This window comes from Phocoena phocoena, chromosome 19, assembly GCF_963924675.1.
Source record: "Phocoena phocoena chromosome 19, mPhoPho1.1, whole genome shotgun sequence".
In the NCBI taxonomy this organism is placed as follows: Eukaryota; Metazoa; Chordata; class Mammalia; order Artiodactyla; family Phocoenidae; genus Phocoena; species Phocoena phocoena.
The window spans coordinates 46,136,513-46,160,010 of NC_089237.1; the positions used below are offsets into that span (position 1 = coordinate 46,136,513).

Sequence of the window (23,498 nt, forward strand, 5' to 3'; positions counted from 1 at the left end):
AGAAACACCTCCTCCTTGGGACCAGAGGTCAGTCCTCCGCTATCCCAGAATGCCCCGGATCCCGGAAGTGCCTGGCTTCCCGGAAGTGCCCGACTGGGTGACAGAGCCCGGGCTGGCTGGAGCGCTGCCGCTGGAGGGTTGCTGTTCTGGGGCGTGGGGGGCTGCAGGTCGTGCGGCTCGGGGTAGGGGTGGGCGCCGGGAGGGAGCTGGGCGGCAGGATGATGGAGGAGGAGGAACTGGAGTTCGTGGAGGAGCTGGAAGCCGTGCTGCAGCTCACGCCCGACGTGCAGCTCGCCATCGAGCAGGTGAGCGTTCCGCCCCTCGACGGGAGGAGAGTGCGGAGGCTGGGGCAGCTCTGGGGGTGGGACCTGGGGTGGGACGCCGGGGAAGCGGTCTTCGTGGGAGACGTGGGAGCTAGGCGCAGAAGGGCAAGGAAAGGTTTTGGTGGGAGGTGGTGGTGGGAAGGGGTTTCTGAATCTAGAGGAAGGAGAGAATCTATTCTAGGCCTTGATTGTCTTTGGAGGGTGGGGCGTCCTGGTGGGTTTGGGCAAAGGAACTGTGTCTCCTGAAAGGATGCACCTAGAAAAAGGGACCTCATAGGTAGCAACCTCAGGTTTTGGGGGTTGCAAGGCTGTTCATTCATTTATCAGGCTGGTGTCACAGTGTTCCGGATTCTCCATCTAGCCCCTTGTGAGTGACTCGGAATTGAGGGGAGGAGGTAACCTCTATTTTTGAAGCATATCGCAAAGCAGAGGGGCAAAGGTTAAAAGCAAAAAACAAAAAACCCTTTACCATACTTAGTTGAGAATTCCTGCTGTTGATTAATTTGGGTTAGGTTGAAGAATATTCCCAGGTGGCTTCTCTTCCCTGCAGGAATTCTTTAGATGACTAAATTCTCTTTTCAAGTGTATGGAGTTTTTAAGAGTGATGATATTAGAAATAGCAATTTAGACCCTTGTACAGGGTATCGCTCCTGATAAAGGGAGAAAAATCTCCCTTAAAGAAGTTGGTGTAGGGGATTTAGGAAAAGGAGAGGTGAGCCATACTTAATGACCACTGGGAAGTTTTTTGAAGTAAAACATTACTACTTCTATTACTGATAGTTAATATTTATTGACCATTAATACTTACTGTGGGTCTGCCAGTGTACTAAGTTATTTGTTTGTATTGTCCCATTTATAGATTTCTAGATGTGTTTTCCTTGGAGTGGTTGGATTACTCATTCACAGCACATCTGGCAGATCCTGAGGATGCCAGGCCATTAGGCAAAGGTTTTGGTGTTCAAGTCACACTGCTTCCCACCCACCTCCATCTGCCAGAAAGAGACATACGTTTCTTTTTTCATTTGTTTTTTGTTTGTTTGTTTGGCCTTGCCTCAGGGCTTGTGGGATCTTAGTTCCCCTACCAGGGATTGAACCTGGGCTGCCCGCAGTGAGAGCACGAGTCCTAACCACTGGACTGCCAGGGTATTCCCAGAGACATACATTTCATTCCCTTTGGACCTAGTGGGCTCCAATAGAAGAAACAAATAATGCAGTCAGTTATTGTTTGACAAGGGTTTTAGAAGAGCACAGGTTTTTCTATTTCTTAGTAAGATTGAATTCTAGCACAGGTTTCTCCAATAAGCAGACCTCAAAAAAGAATTTGCTTCCCAGAATAACTGCCTTGAGCTGGTGAAATCTAGTACCCAGGGGATCACTTAACTGCTTTGCAACCCACCTTGATACATGTTCTTCAAATTGCAACATTTGAAGGGAGTTAGCTATATTTCTCAGAAGGCAGCTTGCTTTCTTCTGTAAAAGAGATGGACAGTTCCTAAATGTCAGCTCTCCACTTCCTGACGCTGAGTATAATAATCGCTTTGATGCATAGTGAATTCTACTGCTGAGACATGGTGTATAATCAGTCTGTTATCAAGATTCCCTTAATACAACCATGTCATCCGCTGGCTTAATCTGATAGTGTACAATGCCCACTTATTTTACCTTGTCCTTGGGATTTCGTGGATATCTGGAACTTTTCACTGTTGCACATTCTGTTAGTTTTACCAAGATGTTAAAATTACAGATGTTGGTGAAAATTACAGATCTACTTTACCAGATATTTTATTGCCCGTCTGTTGTTGTTAAGCCTCGTAAAATGAAAAAAAGCTACGGTCTTTGCCTTCAAAAAACTTACCAACCAATAGGGAGGAAAGAAATAATACATAGAGCAAGGCAGAAAGATAGGTGATTTTTAATTCTCTATCTTTATGTAGGTATTTCCAAGCCAGGATCCTCTAGATCGAGCAGATTTCAATGCTGTGGAGTACATCAACACCCTGTTCCCAACAGAGCAAGTAAGTATAGAGTTTCCTTCTTGCAGTGGCTTCTGGCTCATCCTGAATGTTAATGATGTATTATGTGTTATACTACATAATCCAAGGGACCTTGATAAGCAAGTGAGAGTTAAATTCAAGTTAGACTCCGTTGTAACCAGCTTTTCTTGGGGGGGGAGGGCTAGCTAATACCAAATACTGTTGTTGTGTTAGTGTGGAATTCTCTGCCTAGTGAGCATATTATTAGAAATCGTACCCTTAGGTTGAAAGCGTCTGTCCTGTTGCCCCCCGACCCCCAATTTTCTGTAGTAAATTGGGAAGTAGAAAGGATTTTTCGAATGTAATAGGGGAAAAATGGGAATGAGGTAGACAGGATAAGCCTGGATTTAGAAAGCTACTTTTATTCCTCTTTCAAGATGTAAATTTCAGAACTTTGATTTCTAGCCCAGCAGACTGTGGGTGGTGTTGGCCCCTTTATCCTGTACTGGGAGTAAGGAGGAAGAGCCAGTTTCAGTGGTAAGGAGGGTAGAAGTAGGGTGTAAAGGTGAGCTCAGTTTTGAACATATTTGGGCCATCCAGGTAGAAATACATAGTTGGATATTTGAGACTGGAGCCCATCATTGCCATAACTGTTAATATTTTGGCATATATCTTTCCAAACTTTTTCTGATGAACATGCTGATTTTTAAAATAAATTTGGAAAAAATGGTATCATACTGTGTGATTGTCTTTTCTGAGATTTCACAGATAGCCTTTAGAACTCATCTTTTTCTTTTTTGGCCGCACCATGTACAGCTTGCAGGATCTTAGTCCCCGACCAGGGATTGAACTGGGGCGCTTGGCAGTGAAAGCGCCAAGTCCTAACCACTGGACCGCCAGGGGATTCCTAAGAGCTCATCATTTTCTGTGAGCGACGAATTCTAGGAATTAGCTGGAGATAGAAATTTGGAAGCAATGGTATAAAGATAGCAGTTTTAGCCACAAAAAGATTTAATTTACCCCAGCCTATCAAGACAGCTAACTCACCACAACAAATTGTTAGATTTGAAAATTATGTATATAGGGAACCACCAGGTTCTCCCTTCTTCCTGATAAGTTTTTGTGGGTTTTTGATTTTAAACTACTGAAGGTAGCATAAGACATTTGTTGTTCCACAGATTCAGTTATATGTCTTGTCTAATTATGTCCCCACATCCATGGTGATGTATAGGGAAGTTTCTTAGGTAATTCAGGAAATTTATGATACAGGGGTACCTTTATTTCCCCAACCCCAGATTTATACCATTTTCCAACCCAGATTCTCATGGACCTTAATTAAAAGGTAATAGAAAGTAAGGGCATGATTTACAGTTTCTTTCAACTATTGCTAAATCTTGGGCAAAATCCATCTATATACCTCATGGACATTGCAGTAGTTGCATTGTAGCTGTGGCACAGGGGCTTAGTTGCTCCGTGGCATGTGGGATCTTCCCAGACCAGGGCTCAAACCCGTGTCCCCTGCATTGGCAGGTGGATTCTTAACCGCTGCACCACCAGGGAAGCCCTTGTTCATTTATTTTGTTTTTTTGTTTGTTTATTTGTTTTCTATATTTCACATATGAGTGAAATCATACAGTATTTGTGCTTCTCCGTCTGATTTATTTCACTTGATACCCTCAAGGTCCATCCATCTTGTGGTAAATGGCAAGGTTTCATCTTGTTTTATGTGTGACCTGGTTCTCTTATCAGACCTGTGCCTGGAAGGCTCCTGCCTCTTCCTGCCAGCACAGGTTGCCGGTAGCAATTTATAAGCACAATTCCTGCATCACCCCCAATTCCTTCTGAGGTAAAGTATCTATCGGGAGAGAGGGAAAGAGGACTTACAAAATTATATTTTGAAAACTTCAGTTAAAATGGTGCTATAAAATTGTACCATCTCTATTCCATTAGGGGGCACCCTTTCCTCATGTTTTCAGCTCACTAAATTGGTACTAGTCCATTTGTTTTTATTGTCATTGTCTTAAAAATAGAAATAGCTGTATTATAATTGCAATAGCAGTGCATTGTCAATATAGAGCAATTAGAAAATACTCACAGGCAAAAAGAAGAAAAACTTAAAATCCCTCTTCTTCATAGATTACAACTACTGCTACTGATTTCATAGGTTACAGCTACTAATATAGACTCTAAGTACTAGTGTTTATCCTTCCAGGCTTTTTTCTAATGGACCTAGACACTTAGAAAAAAAACAGAGGTATTTATTTATTGACGTTTAACATAATGTGGAGGAGTATACAGATCCAAAATGTACAACTTGATGAATTTTCACCAAATGAGTAAAGCCAGGTAACCACCACCCAGACCAAGAAATAAAACATTAATAAAGTAGCCCCTTCTTGCCTCTCCCAGTCACTACCTCCCCCAGAGTTAACCACTATCCTGACTTCTAATGCAGGAGAATAGTTTCACTCACTTTTGAAATACTATAAATGCAGTCATACAGTATATGCTCTTGTGTCTGGTTTGTGCATATGTGTGTGTGTGCGCACGCAACATCATGTTAGTAAGATTCATCCATGTTGTTGTCTGTTGTAATCGTTCATTCATTTTTGTTGCTATGAGGATTTTGTTGTACGAGTTTGTCACGATCCTATATACCAGGGGTCAGGAAATTTCCTGTAAAGGTCTAGATAGTAATTTTAGGCTTTATGGATTATTTAGTCTCTGTTGCAGCTACCCAATTCTGTCTTTGTAGCTCAAAGGCAGCTGTCGATAATATGTAAACGAATGGACATGGCTGTTTTCCAATAAACTTTATTTATGAAGAATAGATTCCAGGCTGAATTTTGCAGTTGTTGCCAACTACCGCTATACTTCCTCCACCCTCCCACCCCGGCTGCACTGCAAGGCTTGCGGGATCTTAGTTCCCTGACCAGGGATTGAACCCACGCCCCTGCTGTGGAAGCGTGGAGTCCTAACCACTGGACCGCCAGGGAATTCCCTATATATATATATAATTAAGGGAAAATTGTATCATACCGTGTGATTAGCTTCTTTGAGATGTCATAAATAGCCATTATAGTTCATCATTTCTCTGGAAAGAGGAATTCCAGGAAGTGAAATAATAGCTGGCACCTTTCCTTCTTTATTGTAGTCTCTGGCAAACATCGATGAAGTCGTGAACAAAATTAGACTGAAAATAAGGTAAGTAACACCGTGTGATTATTAATAATTAATGAAAGTATGCTGTTCATTTAGTTAATCACTTTCTGGATCACACTTATCTGTAAGAACACTAAAATCTCAAGTTTGCTGTAGATGGTAATCTTTAACAGTATTTTTTTCTGGGTTTCCATATGAGCCTTGTGGCAAAGAACTCGATTCTTTGATCAGTCTTCAATGATTTATTTTAAAAAAAAGAAGGAATCTGTAACAGGCTGTTCAAAACAGTTGATTATAAAAGGAGACAAAAGCATTTCTGCTACATTTTTAGTGGCTTTATTTCCCTAGCAGATTTACCCCTTTTTTTTTTTTTTTTTTTGTATTCCCAAGGCTTAGATATGAAGCTGGGCTTATATATCCCTTGGCCATGTATCAGCTAACAATGTGGTCAGATCTGCTGGTTGGTGTGGGTGGTGTCCCAGGACTAAACATTGTGATTAATCTAGGATGTCTAGGGTGGTCATCAGATGTCCTTTCTGCCAAATAGCCTCATTCTGGTTTATCCATGTCTGAATTTCCAGTTTTGACACATGGTAGATACTCAAAGTTTGTTGTAATTATTATTGTAATGGTTGATGTTATTACTTTAAATATAGTTTTTTTGTTGTTGTTGTTTTTTAACTTGTGATGAGGAGAAGCCTTCATTTTGAATCCAGGAGATGATTTTTTTTTTCCCTGACAACCTTTGGGTTTTTAGGTGAAGACCTCTGCCTTTAATGTTTTGTTCAGTTGGGTGCCTTAAAAAGTACAAAGAAGGGACTTCCCTGTTGGTGCAGTGGTTAAGAATCTGCCTGCCAATGCAGGGGACACAGGTTTGAGCCCTGGTCTAGGAAGATCCCACATGCTGCAGAGCAACTAAGCCCGTGCGCCACAACTGCTGAGCCCATGTGCAACAACTACTGAAGCCCGTGCACCACAACTACTGAAGCCTGTGTGCCTAGAGCCTGTGCTCCGCAACGAGAGAAGCCACCACACTGAGAAGCCCACGCACCACAACGGAGAGTAGCCCCTGCTCACCGCAACTAGAGAAAGCCTGCGCACAGCAATGAAGACCCTATGCAGTCAAAAATAAATAAATACAAAGAAGCCTGTTGATTGTTTCGGTGGACTTTAGCTGTAACAGCGGTAGTAGAGACCGCTAAGTTTTATAAGGTTTGCACAGAAAATGAAAATTCCCCCATGATCCAAAAATCACTTGCGAGGGGCTTCCCTCGCTGTCCAGTGGTTAAGACTCCGTGCTTCCCAACCTAAGTGTCCATCAACAGATGAATGTGGATAAAGAAGATGTGGCACATATATACAATGGAATATTACTCAGCCATAAAAAGAAACGAAATTGAGTTATTTGTAGTGAGGTGGTTGGACCTAGGGTCTGTCATACAGAGTGAAGTAAGTCAGAAAGAGAAAAACAAATACCGTATGCTAACACATATATATGGAATATATAAAAAAAATGGTTCTGAAGAACCTAGGGGCAGGACAGGAATAAAGACGCAGATGTAGAGAATGGACTTGAGGACATGGGGACGGGGAAGGATAAGCTGGGACAAAGTGACAGAGTGGCATGGACTTATATATACCACCAAATGTAAAACAGATAGCTAGCGGGAAGCAGCCGCATAGCACAGGGAGATCAGCTCTGTGCTTTTTGACCACCTAGAGGGGTGGGATAGGGAGGGTGGGAGGGAGATGCAAGAGGGAGGAGATATGGGGATATATGTATATGTATAGCTGATTCACTTTGTTATACAGCAGAAACTAACACACCATTGTAAAGCAATTATACTCCAATAAAGATGTTTAAAAAAAAAAAGATTCCATGCTTCCAATGCAGGGGGTGCGGGTTCGATCCTTAGTTGGGGAACTAAGATTCCACATGCTGCGTGGCACGGCGTGGCCAAAAAAATCCCAAAACAACAACAAAAATGAAAATCACTTGCAAGCCAGTTATTTTCAGCTTTCTCTCACCATACCTTTAACGGTTCTTCAAATGAAAAATGACATAAATGACATAAACTGACATAAAATTCTCGGGTTGAGATGCCATTAAATGGCCCCTGTTAAGCTGCAGGAGAAAGAGGAAGTGGGGGCCACAGATCCGCCTCCTGCAGATCAGGGCCCAGGTGACGAGGCATGGATTTCATATAGCACCTGCTCCTCATCCCTTTGAAGGTTCCTAGGATGTTACTGAGGAAGGATTTTGTGTGGGCTACTTTCAATTCTCTGGCTTGTTCCCAGAAAGTTTCAGCAACTTTGTCATTTCTGGTTTACTCCATGACAAATACTAAAAGTTACACTGGTCCTTTTGAATGGCTCTGAACATTAAGTGAAAATAGCCTTTTAAAAAATAACAAAGGTGGCTCATCAGTCTGTGCTGGGTTTGGCTTCTACACTACTGTCGCTGCCCCCTCACTGAGGTCCAAGGCCTCACTCTTCCTCCTGTCATCCAGACATCTTTGTTTTTTCTTCTGAATAAGTAGCTGCAATCTGAAAACATTGATGGATATGTTACTAACTTTTTAAAAAATTAATTAATTTAGTTTTGGCTGAGTTGGGTTTTCATTGCTGCACATGGGCTTTCTCTAGTTGCAGCGAGCGGGAGCTACTCTTCGTTGCGGTGCACGGGCTTCTCAATGCTGTGGCTTCTCTTGTTGCAGAGCACGGGCTCTAGGTGCGTGGGCTTCATTAGTTGTGGCACGCGGGCTCAGTAGTTGTGGCTCGTGGGCTCTAGAGCACAGGCTCACTAGTTGTGGTGCATGGGCTTAGTTGCTCCACGGCATGTGGGATCTTCCCGGACCAGGGATGAAATCCATATCCCCTGCATTGGCAGGCGGATTCTTAACCACTGTGCCACCAGGGAATCCCAGCTTTTTTTCTTTTGGTCAACCTGGAATCGAGATTTTTTTTTTTTTGAATTTTTGAATTTTATTTATTTTTTTATACAGCAGGTTCTTATTAGTCATCCCTTTTATACACATCAGTGTATACATGTCAATCCCAATCTCCCAGTTCATCACACCACCACCCCCGCCGCTTTCCCCACTTGGTGTCCATATGTTTGTTCTCTACATCTGTGTCTCAATTTCTGCCCTGCAAACCAGTTCATCTGTACCATTTTTCTAGGTTCCACATATATGCGTTAATATACGATATTTGTTTTTCTCTTTCTGACTTATTTCACTCTGTATGACAGTCTCTAGATCCATCCATGTCTCTACAAGTGACCCAATTTCGTTCCTTTTTATGGCTGAGTAATATTCCGTTGTATATATGTACCACATCTTCTTTATCCATTCGTCTGTCGATGGGCATTTAGGTTGCTTCCACGACCTGGCTATTGTAAATAGTGCTGCAGTGAACATTGGAGTGCATGTGTCTTTTTGAATTATGGTTTTCTCAGGGTATATGCCCAGTAGTGGGATTGCTGGGTCATATGGTAATTCTATTTTTAGTTTTTTAAGGAACCTCCATACTGTTCTCCATAGTGGCTGTATCAATTTACTTTCCCACCAGCAGTGCAAGAGGGTTCCCTTTTCTCCACACCCTCTCCAGCATTTGTAGATTTTCTGACGATGCCCATTCTAACTGGTGTGAGGTGATACCTCATTGTAGTTTTGATTTGCATTTCTCTAATAATTACTGATGTCGAGCAGCTTTTCATGTGCTTCTTGGCCATCTGTATGTCTTCTTTGGAGAAATGTCTATTTAGGTCTTCAGCCCATTTTTGGATTGGGTTGTTTGTTTTTTTAATATTGAGCTACGTGAGCTGTTTATATATTTTGAAGATTAATCCTTTGTTCATTGATTCGTTTGCAAATATTTTCTCCCGTTTTGAGGGTTGTGTTTTCATCTTGAAGGAATTGAGATATTTTAATGATTTGTATCCTTTAACTTTTTTTGCTAGGAGACTGGATGACAGCATTCGAACTGTCGTAAGAGGTCAAACAAATGTGGGGCAGGATGGCCGGCAAGTAAGTAACTTATTCCTTCATATTAAATATATCCCGATTTCTTCAAGACCCCACAACCAAGTGACCAAAATATTGATCTGCCTGCTTACAGAGTACTTCCTTAACTGATCTGCCCCATACACAGCAGGAAACTTGCATGACTTGTCCCACTAGTAGCAGGGGGAGGCTGCCCAGACCAGCCATGAGCTGTCACTCAGCGTCCCTTGGACCAGAAGCATATATTGTAGCACAGCTCACCCAGGTCCAGGGTTAAATGCACGCTGAAATGAGAAAACCGAAGTTTCCTTGGCTTTCTCCTTAATGTCGGACATCTCTGAGCCCTCCTTTATTTTGTGTACTGTGGCCTAACAAGGTTGCTGCATTTATCTATCTGCTAAGTTGTTGGGATTTTGATATTATTTTTTTTAAAAAAAATATTTATTTAGGCTGCTCTGGGTCTTAGTTGCGGCATGCAAACTCTTAGTTGTGGTACGCATGTGGGATCTAGTTCCCTGACCAGGGATTGAACCCGGGCCCCCTGCGTTGGGAGCACGAGTGTTACCCACTGGACCACCAGGGAAGTCCCTCATATTACTTTTGTTGCTGCAAAAGATAGCAGTAACCTGTGTGTCAAAAGACATTATCAACAGAGTAAAAAGTCAACCTATAGAATGGGAGAGAATATTTGCCAATCATATATCTGATGAGGGATTAATATCCAGAATATTTAGAGAACTCCTAAAATTCAACAACAAAAAAGCAAACAACCTGATTAAAAACTGGGCAAAGGACTTGAATAGACATTTCTCCAAAGAAGATAATATGAATGGCCAATGAGCCCACGAAAAGATGCTCAGTATCACTAATCATTAGGAAAATGCAAATCAAAAGTACAGTGAGGGCTTCCCTGGTGGCACAGTGGTTGAGAGTCTGCCTGCCGATGCAGGGGACGCAGGTTCATGCCCCGGTCTGGGAAGATCCCACATGCCACGGAACGGCTGGGCCCGTGAGCCATGGCCACTGACCCTGTGCGTCTGGAGCCTGCGCTCCACAATGGGAGAGGCCACAACAGTGAGAGACCCACGTACCACAAAAAAAAAAAAAAAAAAGTACAGTGAGAGTGGGACTTCACTGGTGGCGCAGTGGTTAAGAATCCGCCTGCCAGACCTACTAGAGAATGGACTTGAGGATATGAGGAGGGGGAAGGGTAAGCTGGGATGAAGTGAGAGAGTGGCATGGACATATATACACTACCAAATGTAAAATAGCTAGCTAGTGGGAAGCAGCTGCATAGCACAGGGAGATCAGCTCGGTGCTTTGTGACCACCTAGAGGGGTGGGATAGGGAGAGTGGGAGGGAGGGAGATGCAAGAGGGAAGACATATGGGAACATATGTATATGTGTAACTGATTCACTTTGTTATAAAGCAGAAACTAACACACCATTGTAAAGCAATTATACTCCAATAAAGCTGTAAAAAATAAATAAAAGAAAAAGAGTCCGCCTGCCAATACAGGGAACACAGGTTCAAGCCCTGGTCTGGGAAGATCCCACGTGCTGTGGAGCAACTAAGCCCATGCGCCACAATACTGAGCCTGTGCTCTAGAGCCCGCGAGCCACAACTGCTGAAGCCCAGGTGTCTAGAGCCTGTGCTCCACAAAAAGAGAAGCCACCGCAAGGAGAAGCCCACGCACCGCAACGAAGAGTAGCCCCCGCTTACCGCGACTAGAGAAAGCCTGTGCACAGCAACGAAGATCCAACAAGGCAAAAATTAATAAATAAATAAAGTGTTTCTCTTGGAAAAAAACACAGCATTTATTTAAAAAAATGTACACTGAGATACCACCTCACAGCCATTAGGATGACTACTATCAAAAAACCAGAAAACAGCAAGTGTTGGCAAAGATGTGAAGAAATTTAAATTCTTGTGCACTGCTGGTGGAAATGTAAAATGGTACAGTTGCTGTGTAAAACAATACAGTGGTTCCTCAAAAAATTAAAATGAATTATCATATGATCCAGCAGTTCTACTTCTGGGTATATACTCAAGAGAATTGGAAGCAGGGTCCTGGAGAGATACCTGTTACCCCCATGTTCATAGCAGCATTATTCACGATAGCTAAAACATGGAAGCGACCCAGGTGTCCATTGGCAGATGAATGGATAAGCAGAATATGGTCTGTACATAATTGGAATATTATTCAGCCTTAAAAAGTTAAGAAATTCTTAAAAAAAAAGGGGGGGGGACTTCCCTGGTGGTCCAGTGGTTGAGACTCTGAGCTCCCAATGCAGGGGGCCCAGGTTTGATCCCTGGTCAGGGAACTAGACCCCGCATGCTGCAACTAAGAGCCCACATGCCGCAACTAAAGATCCCGCATGCCGTAACTGAGGATCCTGCATGCAGCAATGAAGATCCCATGTGCTGCAACTAAGACCTGACACAGCCAAATAAATAAATAAATATTTTTAAAAAAAAAAAAAAAGGAAAGAAATTCTGACATCTGCTACAGCATGGATGAACCTTGAGGACATTATGCTAAATGAAATAAGCCAGTCACAAAAAGACAAATATCAGATGATTCCACTTATATGAGGTACTTAAGAGTAGTGAAAATCATAAAGACAGAATGTATAATGGTAGTTGCCAGGGGCTGAGGGAGAACGGGGAGTTAGTGTTTAATACATGTAGAGTTTCCGTTTTACAGGATGAATTATGGGGATAGATAGTGGTGATGGTTGCACAACAGGTCAATGAAACTGTACAATAAAAAATGGTTAAGATAGTAAATTTTATGTTATGTGTATTTTACCTCAATAAAATTTTTTTGAAATCAAGATGGAAATAAAGTTGATATATTGCAAAAAAAAAAAAAGAAAGAAAGAGAGAGAGAGAGTAGTAACCTGACACAGCTATAATTCCTCATACCTAGTTTTGTTGCCTAGCAGGTAACTGTCGATTCATTTCAAAGTTTTATAGTTCTTTTTGGATCTAGCTAAGGAGGGCTGTTGGAAGGGGATGCAGGGGAGAAGCATTGTATGGGGAAGAGGTATTCTTCAGTGACTGAGGGGCCAGATGTTATCTGTTAACCATTCTTCCTTTTCATCTGGATTCTAGTCTTCTGCTTAGACGTCCTATTTCGGAATTGCTGTCGTAACAGAAGTGCCGATCGTGCCCGGTCTAGTCTTCTCTTACAGTGACCGGCCTGCCCTCTTCAACAGTAATTCAGTTAGGTCGGCTGTGTGCGCCTCTCAATTCTGTTATTTGTCCTGTTTTGACATTATTTAGTATATAGCCAATTTTTTTTAATGTTCATTATGCTGCCCACATTTTATGGGGGTAGCATGTAATCCTATGATCTCTCATATTCCGGTTTCCTCTGGTAGCTCACAGGTGTTATATAAGTCTCTTTCCTTTTCTCCTACATGTTTAGTTTTATCCGCTTCTCTATTTTTCCTACATTTTATGACTTTCTTTTTCCTCTTACTCGTCATCTTCCGTTGGCCTGTTTGTAAGTAGTCTACCTTGTAGTTATTGTCAATATTTGTGTGTAGACATCTTAGTTTCCTGCAACTGATCCTATTTCCTGGCCTTGCTTGGTTCTTAGTCCTTATTGCTTTGGTTTTTGTTTATTTAGGTCTCTCCCATGAAGCGTCACCTCTCTGGCAGGTGAGGCCTGTGTAAATAGGGCCCTTAGACATAACAAAGAGTAACAGGGTAGCCGGCCAACACTGTAGCCTCATTCTGCTCTTTCACTTTCCGACATATGTCCGGTCATGTCATCTACACAGCCCACAAACCCCTGTGGGCTCTCTACCAACTTCAATCCAAGTTCCTTTGCATGGCATTGAAGGCCTCAATCTACCTTTCCAGTTTTGTCTCCTGCTGTGACCCATCCACGCTGGAAGCCTAGTGCTCTCCCAAGCATGCCCTTTGCTTTCTGGACCTGTGCTTATGTTCTTCTTTTTGCCTAAAATGCTCTCTCTCCTCTTTTTCTTCCAGTAGCTTCACTTCAAGATCATACCCAGTTCAAATACTACTTCCTTTATGAAATTTTCTGTTTGACTCAACAGTATATACCAAAGGAATCAGAGTTTTAGAACCCGAAGGGACTTGGAACTCATCTGGTCCACTCCTCTCATTTCACAGATGAGAAAATCGATCCCAGTATCCATCAGTTAGATGTACAGTCTCTCTGTCCACGAACTCCCACAGTCCTACGCCCGTGCTTTTGATTTGGCTTTCGTGATCTGCTCTGACGTATCAGTGAATACATCTTGTCCCTTTGGCTCGTGTATAAGGTCCTTGAGGCAAAAGCTGTATCTCCCTCATCTTGGCATTTCTCAGAACACACAGGCCACTTGCAATAACATTTTATTCAACTGTATTGAATATTAGGTCTGTGGGAGAGTATTTATTATTTGTAAATAAACAAAAGCCCTCTCCCATAAAACATCATTTTGACCAGCGTGTGTGTTCCTTTAAAGATGTTTAAAGCTTGATTTGTTTATGACTAGTCCCAGCTTACTTTGGGACTAGTATTTGACATAACAACACTACTGTTTAGTGTGTTTCCACCTATATTTAGAAAGGCTCACTAGAAACCTTGAAATACTTCAGAGAGTTTCAGGTATTTACAATTCCAAGAATGTGAAAATAAAGCGAATGATTCATTAGCACTTTCTGTTGGGTCATGCTGTGTAGATATATATATCTTTTAGTTATTTATGTTTTAACCTGTGGTCACAAACGAGCGTTATTGGAGAGGCAGGCCCAGAATTAGACAGCCTGGAGGAAAGTCGGCCCTCCCCACCTTCACATGTTAATAGGTTACAGGTTGCTGCAGCAAAGGCAGGCCATATTTCAGAGAGCAAGACCACATTTCAAGAATGTTTAGATAGCATTTCAATCTGTGATGGAATTTGGTATCCGTCTCCTTAGCATCCAGACAGAAAGGAAGCCCAGAAGAAGTAATTGCTTTTCCTGTCATCTCCTCCATCTGTGTTTTCCAACAGCTTGTAATGCAAGCTGAAGGAGAGACTTTTTTTTTTTCCAGGGAGCTTTTGAGTCCTATCCTTGTCATCTCCTAGGGGTGAGAGCCTTGCTGTCCAGCCCCAGCTGGCCGGTGGTTTGCTAAAGAGAGTCTCCGTTTGACTGGCATGGACTCGGGAGAATTATGGATGTTCCAAAATATTGAGTTTTTAGGTCAGGAGGCCCCAGTTTCCCCTCTTCCCTGGAACGGAGGAAAGGTTTGCTTTCAGAACTTGTTTCCGAAGCTTCTGGGGAACAACTCAGAAGGGGAGAGCAGTAATATGGGCAAAAGGAAGTTTTCCTTTTATACATTTCATCTTGATCGTGTGGATCTTGAACAGATGTGCTTTGTAATCCGTGTGAATAGGGGAAAGTGTTGACTTCACATTTGTGATGTCTTAAAGGACGTCTTTAGCAGAAAAGTTCTTTTTGGAAAGCAGTGTTTCTGACTCAAAAATTATTTGTGGAGAGGGAGTGATTTAGAAATTGAAGCCACAGTGCGTCAGTTGCTTTAGTTTCTCGAAATTTCTGAAACACCCGCCGCCTGGTTAGCACTCTGCTGCACGTTGTGGAGAGCCTTCGATGTCGACCACCTCCTGTGGGGCCGGACTTGAAGTGGTCTAGTCCGTGACCTTTTCTAACCAGAATGTGGTGCTTGTACAAAATTAATCCAGCACAGAATTCTCCCCATTTTTTTTTTTGTTTTGCGGTACGCGGGCCTCTCACCGTTGCGGCCTCTCCCGTTGCGGAGCACAGGCTCCGGACGCGCAGGCTCAGCGGCCATGGCTCACGGGCCCAGCCGCTCCGCGGCATGTGGGATCTTCCCGGACCGGGGCACGAACCCGTGTCCCCTGCATCGGCAGGCGGACTCTCAACCACTGCGCCACCTGGGAAGCCCTCTCCCCATTTTTATCTGTTGAAATCATCAGGCAGAAGCTTTAATTAAATGCCCACATGTTTGAAACTTTGTGGATGAGATGAGTCCATTCAGTAAGTACATGAGCTGATATGCTTTGAAACTTACACAGCTTCCCAAGAATTAAAATGGACAGCTTGAACAGAGGTAGAAAGAGAGGCAAATAGAGGAGTGGGTTAGAAGAAGAAAAAGTTGGCATGTGAAATTTCAAGAGTGGCCATACCTTTATCAATTCCTAGTCAGCTCATTGAGAATCGCCAAGAGAGGATTAGTCACGGGGCTTCCTTCCTGGGTTTCCTTCAGTATCTTGTGTGGAGCTTGGCTATAATTTAACTGTTGCATCACAGCAAGACTAAGGTGTGGGAGAGGAAGAAAATTATTATTGCCATCTTCAGCTCTGCTCACTAAAACTTTGATTTGGAAGAAGCATTAGATAATTGTAGAACCACCTCCCACCCGGTTCAGGAATCCTTTCTATCACATCTCTGACGTTTCATTATTCTGTTTCTGCTTGGATTCTTGCAGGGATGGGGAACTCACTACTCTGTTGTTCCACAGGACTGTCTGTTCCAGTTTTGTACAGCTTTATTATTTTTTAAATAAATTTTATTTATTTATTTTTTTTTTTTTTTGGCTGATTGGGTCTTTGTTGCTACGTATGGGCTTTCTCTAGTTGCAGCGAGTGGAGGCTACTCTTCATTGCAGTGCACGTGCTTCTCATTGTGGTGGCTTCTCTTGTTGCAGAGCATGGGCTCTAGGCACGCAGGCTTCAGTAGTTGTGGCACAAGTGCTCAGTAGTTGTGGTGCATGGGCTTAGTTGCTCCACAGCATGTGGGATCTTCCCGGACCAGGGCTCGAAGCCATGTCGCTTGCATTGGCAGGCAGATTCTTAACCACTGCGCCACCAGGGAAGTCCCCTGTACAGCTTTAATTGTAAGAAAGTTCTTTTTCTTACACCGAATTGAAATAGTAAAAGAGACCTCACTGGGGCTTCCCTGGTGGCGCAGTGGTTGAGAGTCCACCTGCTGATGCAGGGGACACGGGTTCGTGCCCCGGTCCGGGAGGATCCCACATGCCGTGCAGCGGCTGGGCCCGTGAGCCATGGCCACTGAGCCTGCGCGTCCGGAGCCTGTGCTCCGCAACAGGAGAGGCCACAACAGTGAGAGGCCCACGTACCACACACACACACACACACACAAAAATAGAAAATAGACCTCACTGTAACTTCTCACTGATCTTAGTTCTGCCAGCTGGGCAGGTGTAGACCTAATCCCTGTCCCTTATTATAGCTTCTAAAATTAAAAATGGATATTATGTTCCTTTCCGAGCATTCCTTTTCCTAGGCTAACCACTCTTAGTTTCTTCAGTTTTACGATATGATTTCTAGACCTATCATCCTGGTTGCCTTGAAGTTTGTCAGCATCCCTCCTGGCCATGGGTAGACATACTGTGTGAACATCCAGTGGGACAGTTTACCTCCTTGTTCTAGAATGGGCTTGTTAACTTGGGAACTGGGAGTTCAGGGGGGTCTTTCAACTCCCAGAAATTAATTGTAAGTTTTTATATGGATAGACGTATGTCTGGAGAGAAGACTCATTGATTTTTCTAGGTTTTCTAAGGAGTCTGTGGCACAGTTCTTCTATTACCGTGGATTGGGTGACATTTTTGGCAGGTGTATCACACGGTGGGCCTCTGCTGAGCTGTCAGGTATCTGAAACTTCCAGGTCAAGAGTTGCAAACAGATGCCCACAGAGCTAAGAAAGTTACCTAAATTGGCTCTGGCAGGTCAGGACGCATCTGTGGGCACCCATTGGGGGAGTGGATGCCCTGTCTAAAGGAGAGAGCCACAGCTCATTCCTCACCCACTGTTGTCATGTCTAAGCACAGACATGGAGTTTGCCAGATCTATCAGTTTTTCAAGAGAAGCCGGAAATTTGGATTTTTACGTGACTCTCCCCAATTTTTAAATGTTAGTTTAGCGTTTTTCACAAATACTTCAAAGGCCAAACAAAACACATCTGTGGGCCAACAGTTTGCAATATCTCCAATATTTTTTTCATACGAACTGCTTTTAAACTCTCCCCTCTTCTGTTTTTTTAAGGGATTCTTTGAAATTAAGTGCTGGACTTTATGTGTCTCACTCTTGGTTTCATCTTGCCAGTCCTGCCTAATTGTTCCAGCCTGTTGAGACCTTCTGGAATCTTGATGACCTTCCCATTTATCATGAGCGGATTTGCCAGATGGGCCTTCTATGTCTTCATTCAAGTTGCATATGAAAAGGTTGACCAGAATGGGTTCAGAGTCATGTGGCATGCTATTAGAGACTTTTCATTTTTCTCTTCTTATCCTCATTTTAGTAGAAAGTGCCAGGCCCAGGAGACAAAGGATTGTTTTTCCGGTCTTCGGTATCCGTCCAAGGCTGTGTTTCTTAATTTTTCCATGTTCTTCGTTTTCCTCAGCAAAGGAGGCTAATCATACTTGCCTTCTTCTCTTTTACATAGAGATATCGTAAAGATTTATTAACTAAATCAGCAAAGCATGTTGCCTTCCAAGGAGAAAGTGTTCTTTGCTTTTCAACCTCAAAGTTAGTATATCATCTGAGTCAGGCCTTAGAGCAAAAATAATTGTGCTCTCCAAGACCCTGAAGTAGGTAGACGGACTTCGCAGTACAGCACCGATCTTCATCATGTGGCATTATCACTTTGTAATTGTCAGCTCTCTTGCAAGACAGCTTGAATCTTCCCCTCCATCATTTCAAATATATCCTTTCTCTCATCTTTTCTTTGGGAGGAAAATGAAGCCCATCGATGGAAGAAAATAAAGGGCACTTAGTAGTAAAGGGACCAGGACTTCCCTGGTAGCGCAGTGGTAAAGACCTTGCGCTCCCAGTGCAGGGGCCCAGGTTCGATCCCTGGTCAGGGAACTAGATCCCACATGCATGCCACCACTAAGAGTTCGCATGCCACAACCAGGGAGCCGGCGAGCCACAACTATGGAGCCCACCTGCTGCAACTAAGGAGCCTGACTGCCACAACTAAGACCTGGCACAACTAAATAAATTAATTTAATTTAATTAAAAAATACTTTAAACTGGTAGAGGGACCATAAGTAGTTTGGGGAGGAAAAAAAAAGGCAACTGTCACTTGCTTCCTCCTACTGAAACATACTAAATCTGAAGCAAGTGAGCTTTTTAAAATGTAGGCTCAAATTTTTCCATTTGTGACCAAGAATGGTTAGGCATTTTTTGGTTTCTTTTAGATTTTTTTTGAATTATATTTTTCAGACTGCAGACAACACTGAATGAGCTTCAGCAATCGCTAAGGTGTGAGAATCGCCTGGGAGTGCAGCACACCTTGTGATTCAGTGGGGCAGTGCTGAAGTCAGGGTGTAGTTGAGTCTTTTGCAGGGGCCAGCGCCCCTGGTTTTGACTGGGACTCTCCGCCATTCCCCAACCAGGATTTCTTCCATCGGGTGCAGAGGTCAGGGTTGGCTTGCTTTTATTGGATAAGTTGCATCCAAGTGAGTGTTCAGTTTCCCATGCTTCGAGTGCACTGTTGGCTGTAGTTGAGGCAAGGACTCAGCGAATGTTCAGTATCGAGCACTACAGGGGCTAGGTGCGGTCTTATCACTGTACTTCATCTTTTTTACTGCCCATGAGCCTGTATAGTGCTTTTAGGCAGAAGGACATGTCTGCTGCATATTAGAACCTCCTGCCACTTGTCCTCTAAGGTCTCTCATTTTTAGACAATCTGTAGGGAATCCAAACAGCTATCTTCTCTCTCCTCTGTGTACAGGACTGAGCTTGTATTTGGATTCTCTAAGGATTGGGGGAATTGGACACTGTCCCTAATGTGACATTAGATGGCAGCCTGGTCAAATGAAAAAACCTGAGCCTTGGATTTAAAGTTTGGCTCCTGCCACTCTCTCTGTCTGTGTGACCTTGGACAGATTACTTCTCCGAACCTCAGTTTCTTCATCTGGGACATGGAGATGATAATACCTACTTCAGGGCGGTGGGGATTCGAGTTAACTAATTAAAAACACCAAGCACAACATCAGGCTCAGTCCTGTTTAGCATATGGCCGTAATACTGCTGCTGCTGGTTATGAGGTAACCATTGGAATATCCATGTTCCTAATTCTGTGCATCCAGGCATTTCTCAAGTTCCTGTGGCTTTTCCATCAGCTCCACTCCTTTCCATCCGTACCGCCCTGCTTTGAAGCACCTGTAGGTTTCCTTGCTCTGAAAGCCTCCTTACTGTCCGCTGGTGTGCTGTTCTTTGTGAATGGAAGTCGCAGCACAGCTTACCCGAGGCCCAGAATTGTTGCATCAGAGGTAGTGAAAGGCTCTGTTCTCTTGTTCTGTCCTTAAGACTTACCTCGGACATTTGCCAGGCTGCCCCTCACTCAGAGTTTTAAGGCTTTAGAGAGGTGGGTTCAGGCAAAGGTGAAGGTTATCAAGGCTTCCAGCCTTTCCTACAGTGCCTGTTAATCTCCTGCACATCTGCACCCCAAAGGGATGCCCTTTCTGGTCTCCCCCTCTGCCTGCAGGTTTTCTCACGAGCACCCGGTGCAGGTTTTGGAAACGAGCCTGAGAGGGGTGCAAACTGCTGACTATGCAGTTCCCAGAGGTTCCACGCTGTTGCACTAGCCCCACACTTGGCCCTTAGCAATTTGTTAAAAACCATAGTTGATTCCTTCCTGTCCACTGGGATGGCATCTTCCTCTTAGGCTCTGCCACATATGAAGCAGTTCTTGGGTGTCCCCATCTGTTGGGTTTCAGGAGACCTGGTTGCCTTCAGCTCTCTGAGGGGTTCAAGAAATGTTGTGATTTTGCTGTTTATTTTTTTTCTCATTGTTAATGTTAGAGCAACACTCGAGCTTTCTGCATCTTGGGCAAAAGCACAACTGACCAGTGGATTTTCATGTAACATAGTATCAGAAGTTCAGTAATAAGATTTCAGATTCCACATTGCAACCAATCTTTAAGAATCTAGCACTCTTCCTCAAAAAACTTAAAGTAGAACTATCGTATGATCCAGCAATTCCACTCCTGGGTATATATCCGAAGAAAATTAAAACACTAATTCGAAAAGATACGTGCACCCCAATGTTCATAGCTGCATTATTTACAATAGCCAAGATATGGAAGCAGCATAAGGTATCCATTGACAGATGAATGGATAAAGAAGATGTGATGTATATATATGGAATGGAATATTAGTCAGTCCTGAAAAAAGAATGAAAAATTGCCGTTTGCAACAACATAGATGGGCCTGGAGGATATTATACTTAGTGAAATAAGTCAGAGAAATACAAATACTGTGTGTTATTACTTATATGTGGAATCTAAAAAATGAATGAATATAAGGAAACAGAAACAGACTCACAGAGTGGTTACCAGTGGGGAGAGGGAAAGGGAAGGAGCAAAATAAGGGTAAGGAATTAAGAGGTACAAACTACTATGTGTAAAATAAGCTACAAGGATATAGTGTACAGCACAGGGAATGTAGCCAATATTTTATAATAACTTTTAGTGGAATATAATCTATAAAATTTCTGAATCACTATGTTATATACTTGAAACTAATATAATATTATAAATTTTATGGAGTATAATCTATAAAATTTCTGAATCACTATGTTACACATTTAAAACTAATGTAATATTGTAAACCAACTATACTTTGATTAAAAAATTTTAAAAAGAATCTACCATTTTCCAAGTTTTGATGTAGTTTCAAAAAGGATTATCAGTAAGTACCTGAAAAGGATATTAAAATATTTCTTTCTTTTCTAACTGCAAATCTGTGTGAAGCCAGATTTTCATCATGTTTTTCAACTAAAACAACTTATCACAACAGATTCAATACAGAAGCATATATGAGAGTCCAGGTGGCGTCTATTAAAGCAGGCACTAAAGTTATTTGCAAAGTCACAGAGACGATGCCGCTCTCTCAAGAAATTTGTTTGGAGGAAATGTAGTTATTTTTCATAAAAACATGTTATTTGTGTTAACATGTAATGGGTTTATTATTGTTATTTTTAAATGGATTAATAAATTTTTTTTAACTTCTCAGTTTTAATTTCCAATATGGTATAGCTATAACCCACATAAAATCTCTTTGGGGCCCTCAGTAATTTCCAAAAGTATCAAGGGATCCTGAGATAAAAATTTTTAGAAATACTCTTTCTGAATAATATTTCAGTGTTCAATACGTAGGAATGGCAGGTAGTTCGTTCTTGATTTTAGTGACTCTAATTAGTGTATTTGTTCATTCGCTCCTACAGAAAGTCAGTGCTTTCCGCATGCTGGGCTGTGTTCTAGGCACTGGCGATAATGCAATGAACAGAGCCAAGACCCTTCTCCTCTAGAGCTGACACCAAGTGTGAAGGTCTCTCGTTTCCAAATTCTCTATTAAGGACTTATCCTCATAACCTTGGTTCACTAAGCCTGTTTGCCAAAAAAGAAATGTTGAATTTTATCATATGCCTTTCCATCTTCTTCCGATAGGAGCATATGGTTTTTCCGTTTGATGATTAGCTTAGTTTTGTTTTGTTTTTAATATTTAACCCACCTTAAATACCTGCTGGGTCACAGTGTATTGTCCTGGTATGTGTATCTGGGATTTTCATTCCTGTTCAAAAACTTCGTTCCTTTTTCACAACTGAGTAATACTCCATTGCGTGTGTATACCACATTTTGTTTATCCATTCATGTGTTCATGGACGTGAGCAATGCCATAATGAACACTGACGTACAAATATCTGAGTCCCTGCTTTCAGTTCCTTTCAGTATATACCTAGGGTGTGGAATGGCTGGATCATATGGTAATTTTTAATCATTTCAATATTTAATCTCCTTCACATTAAATGGAAATGGAGACTTTTTTCCATATTGTTCTGAACTTTAATATATTCTTCCTCTAGACAAGCCTGTTTTGTCTTCCTTTAATCCATACAGACGATGTGTTTCAGATTAGTTACAGGCTGAAGTTCTTGTGTTCAGTACCTAATAATAATACTGCTGCCTTCTCCGAAAAAGAAAACTACCATGATGATTTCTTTTAGTTAGCATGTCCAGCATTTGGACTATTTCCTTCCTGACCTTAGAAGCACATCAAGTCCCACTTGTGTGCAACATGATTATTGAAAATGGTTTTAGGAAAATAGTATTGCCAAGGAGGAACACTGAAGTGTATTATTATTCTGAGCCACCTCCATGTACATTGGCACTCTACAGGAGCCAACAAAGAAGGTCAAGCATAACTTTTGCCATCTGCTTGTTCCCATGTTAAGGGCAGTCACAAGTTTAAACTACAGTCTCTACATCTAAAGAGGAAAATGCTATTCATCACGACTGTAGCTGCTCTGGCTGTTACCCAGGTTACTCTTGCTTTTGACTGCTGGTTGTTAGTGATGGAAGGAAAATTCCACCCTTAGTTTGAGTTTGCCCATGAGAAAAATTGCAGTATTGCTGCTGACAAGGTGAAGCTTTCTGGGTTTTTTAGATCCTTGACAGGGGAAGTCATCCAGGTGTGTTTTAACAATGGATGGGAATTTGAAACTATGTTACTTCATGTAAGAACTTGACCTCCTTTTTTCTCTCCCTTCTCTCATCCATGGAAATACAGAATTTAGAGCAGCATGAATTCAGTTCTGTGGTGGTTCTGTCAACATTTCCATTCATAAATCCCTATTTTCAAGAGTCTGTAACGTAGCTGTAAAATTCCCTTCACTCTAATTTGGACTCTAAGGTCGCCTCTGGAAGGAGATTAGTTTTGCCAAACCAGAGATAATGCCTTTTTAGTCTGTTTTGGTTTGGTGTTCTATAGTTGTCTAAATCAAAGCTCTAAAATATACAGGACACTTACGGTCATTCAGATAGCATTGGATCACATGCCAGGATTTCTGATTTTTGTTTCCATGGTATATTGTGGACCCTCTGAGCAGATGCTGTGTTCACCTCTAGGCATTGTATGTGACACCTAGAATTTGCATGTTGGGCAAACTACATGAGTGTCACTCTCATAATGGCCCCCAACCAGAAGGGGGATGTTTCTTCTACAGATATACTTAAAGATAG

At 42.4% G+C, this 23,498-nt stretch overlaps 1 protein-coding gene across 2 annotated transcripts in view; it reads left to right on the top strand.

The window, feature by feature from the left end:
- The first annotated feature begins 218 nt into the window (after nucleotides 1–218).
- VPS53 (VPS53 subunit of GARP complex) overlaps nucleotides 219–23,498 on the top strand; it is a 122,096-nt gene continuing 98,816 nt past the window's right edge. For both annotated transcript variants that reach the window (XM_065896732.1, XM_065896733.1), the window contains exons 1-4: nucleotides 219–305; nucleotides 2,258–2,338; nucleotides 5,451–5,500; nucleotides 9,423–9,489. In XM_065896732.1, the coding sequence (XP_065752804.1) occupies nucleotides 219–305; nucleotides 2,258–2,338; nucleotides 5,451–5,500; nucleotides 9,423–9,489 (285 nt within the window). The remainder of the gene's footprint in view (nucleotides 306–2,257; nucleotides 2,339–5,450; nucleotides 5,501–9,422; nucleotides 9,490–23,498) is intronic.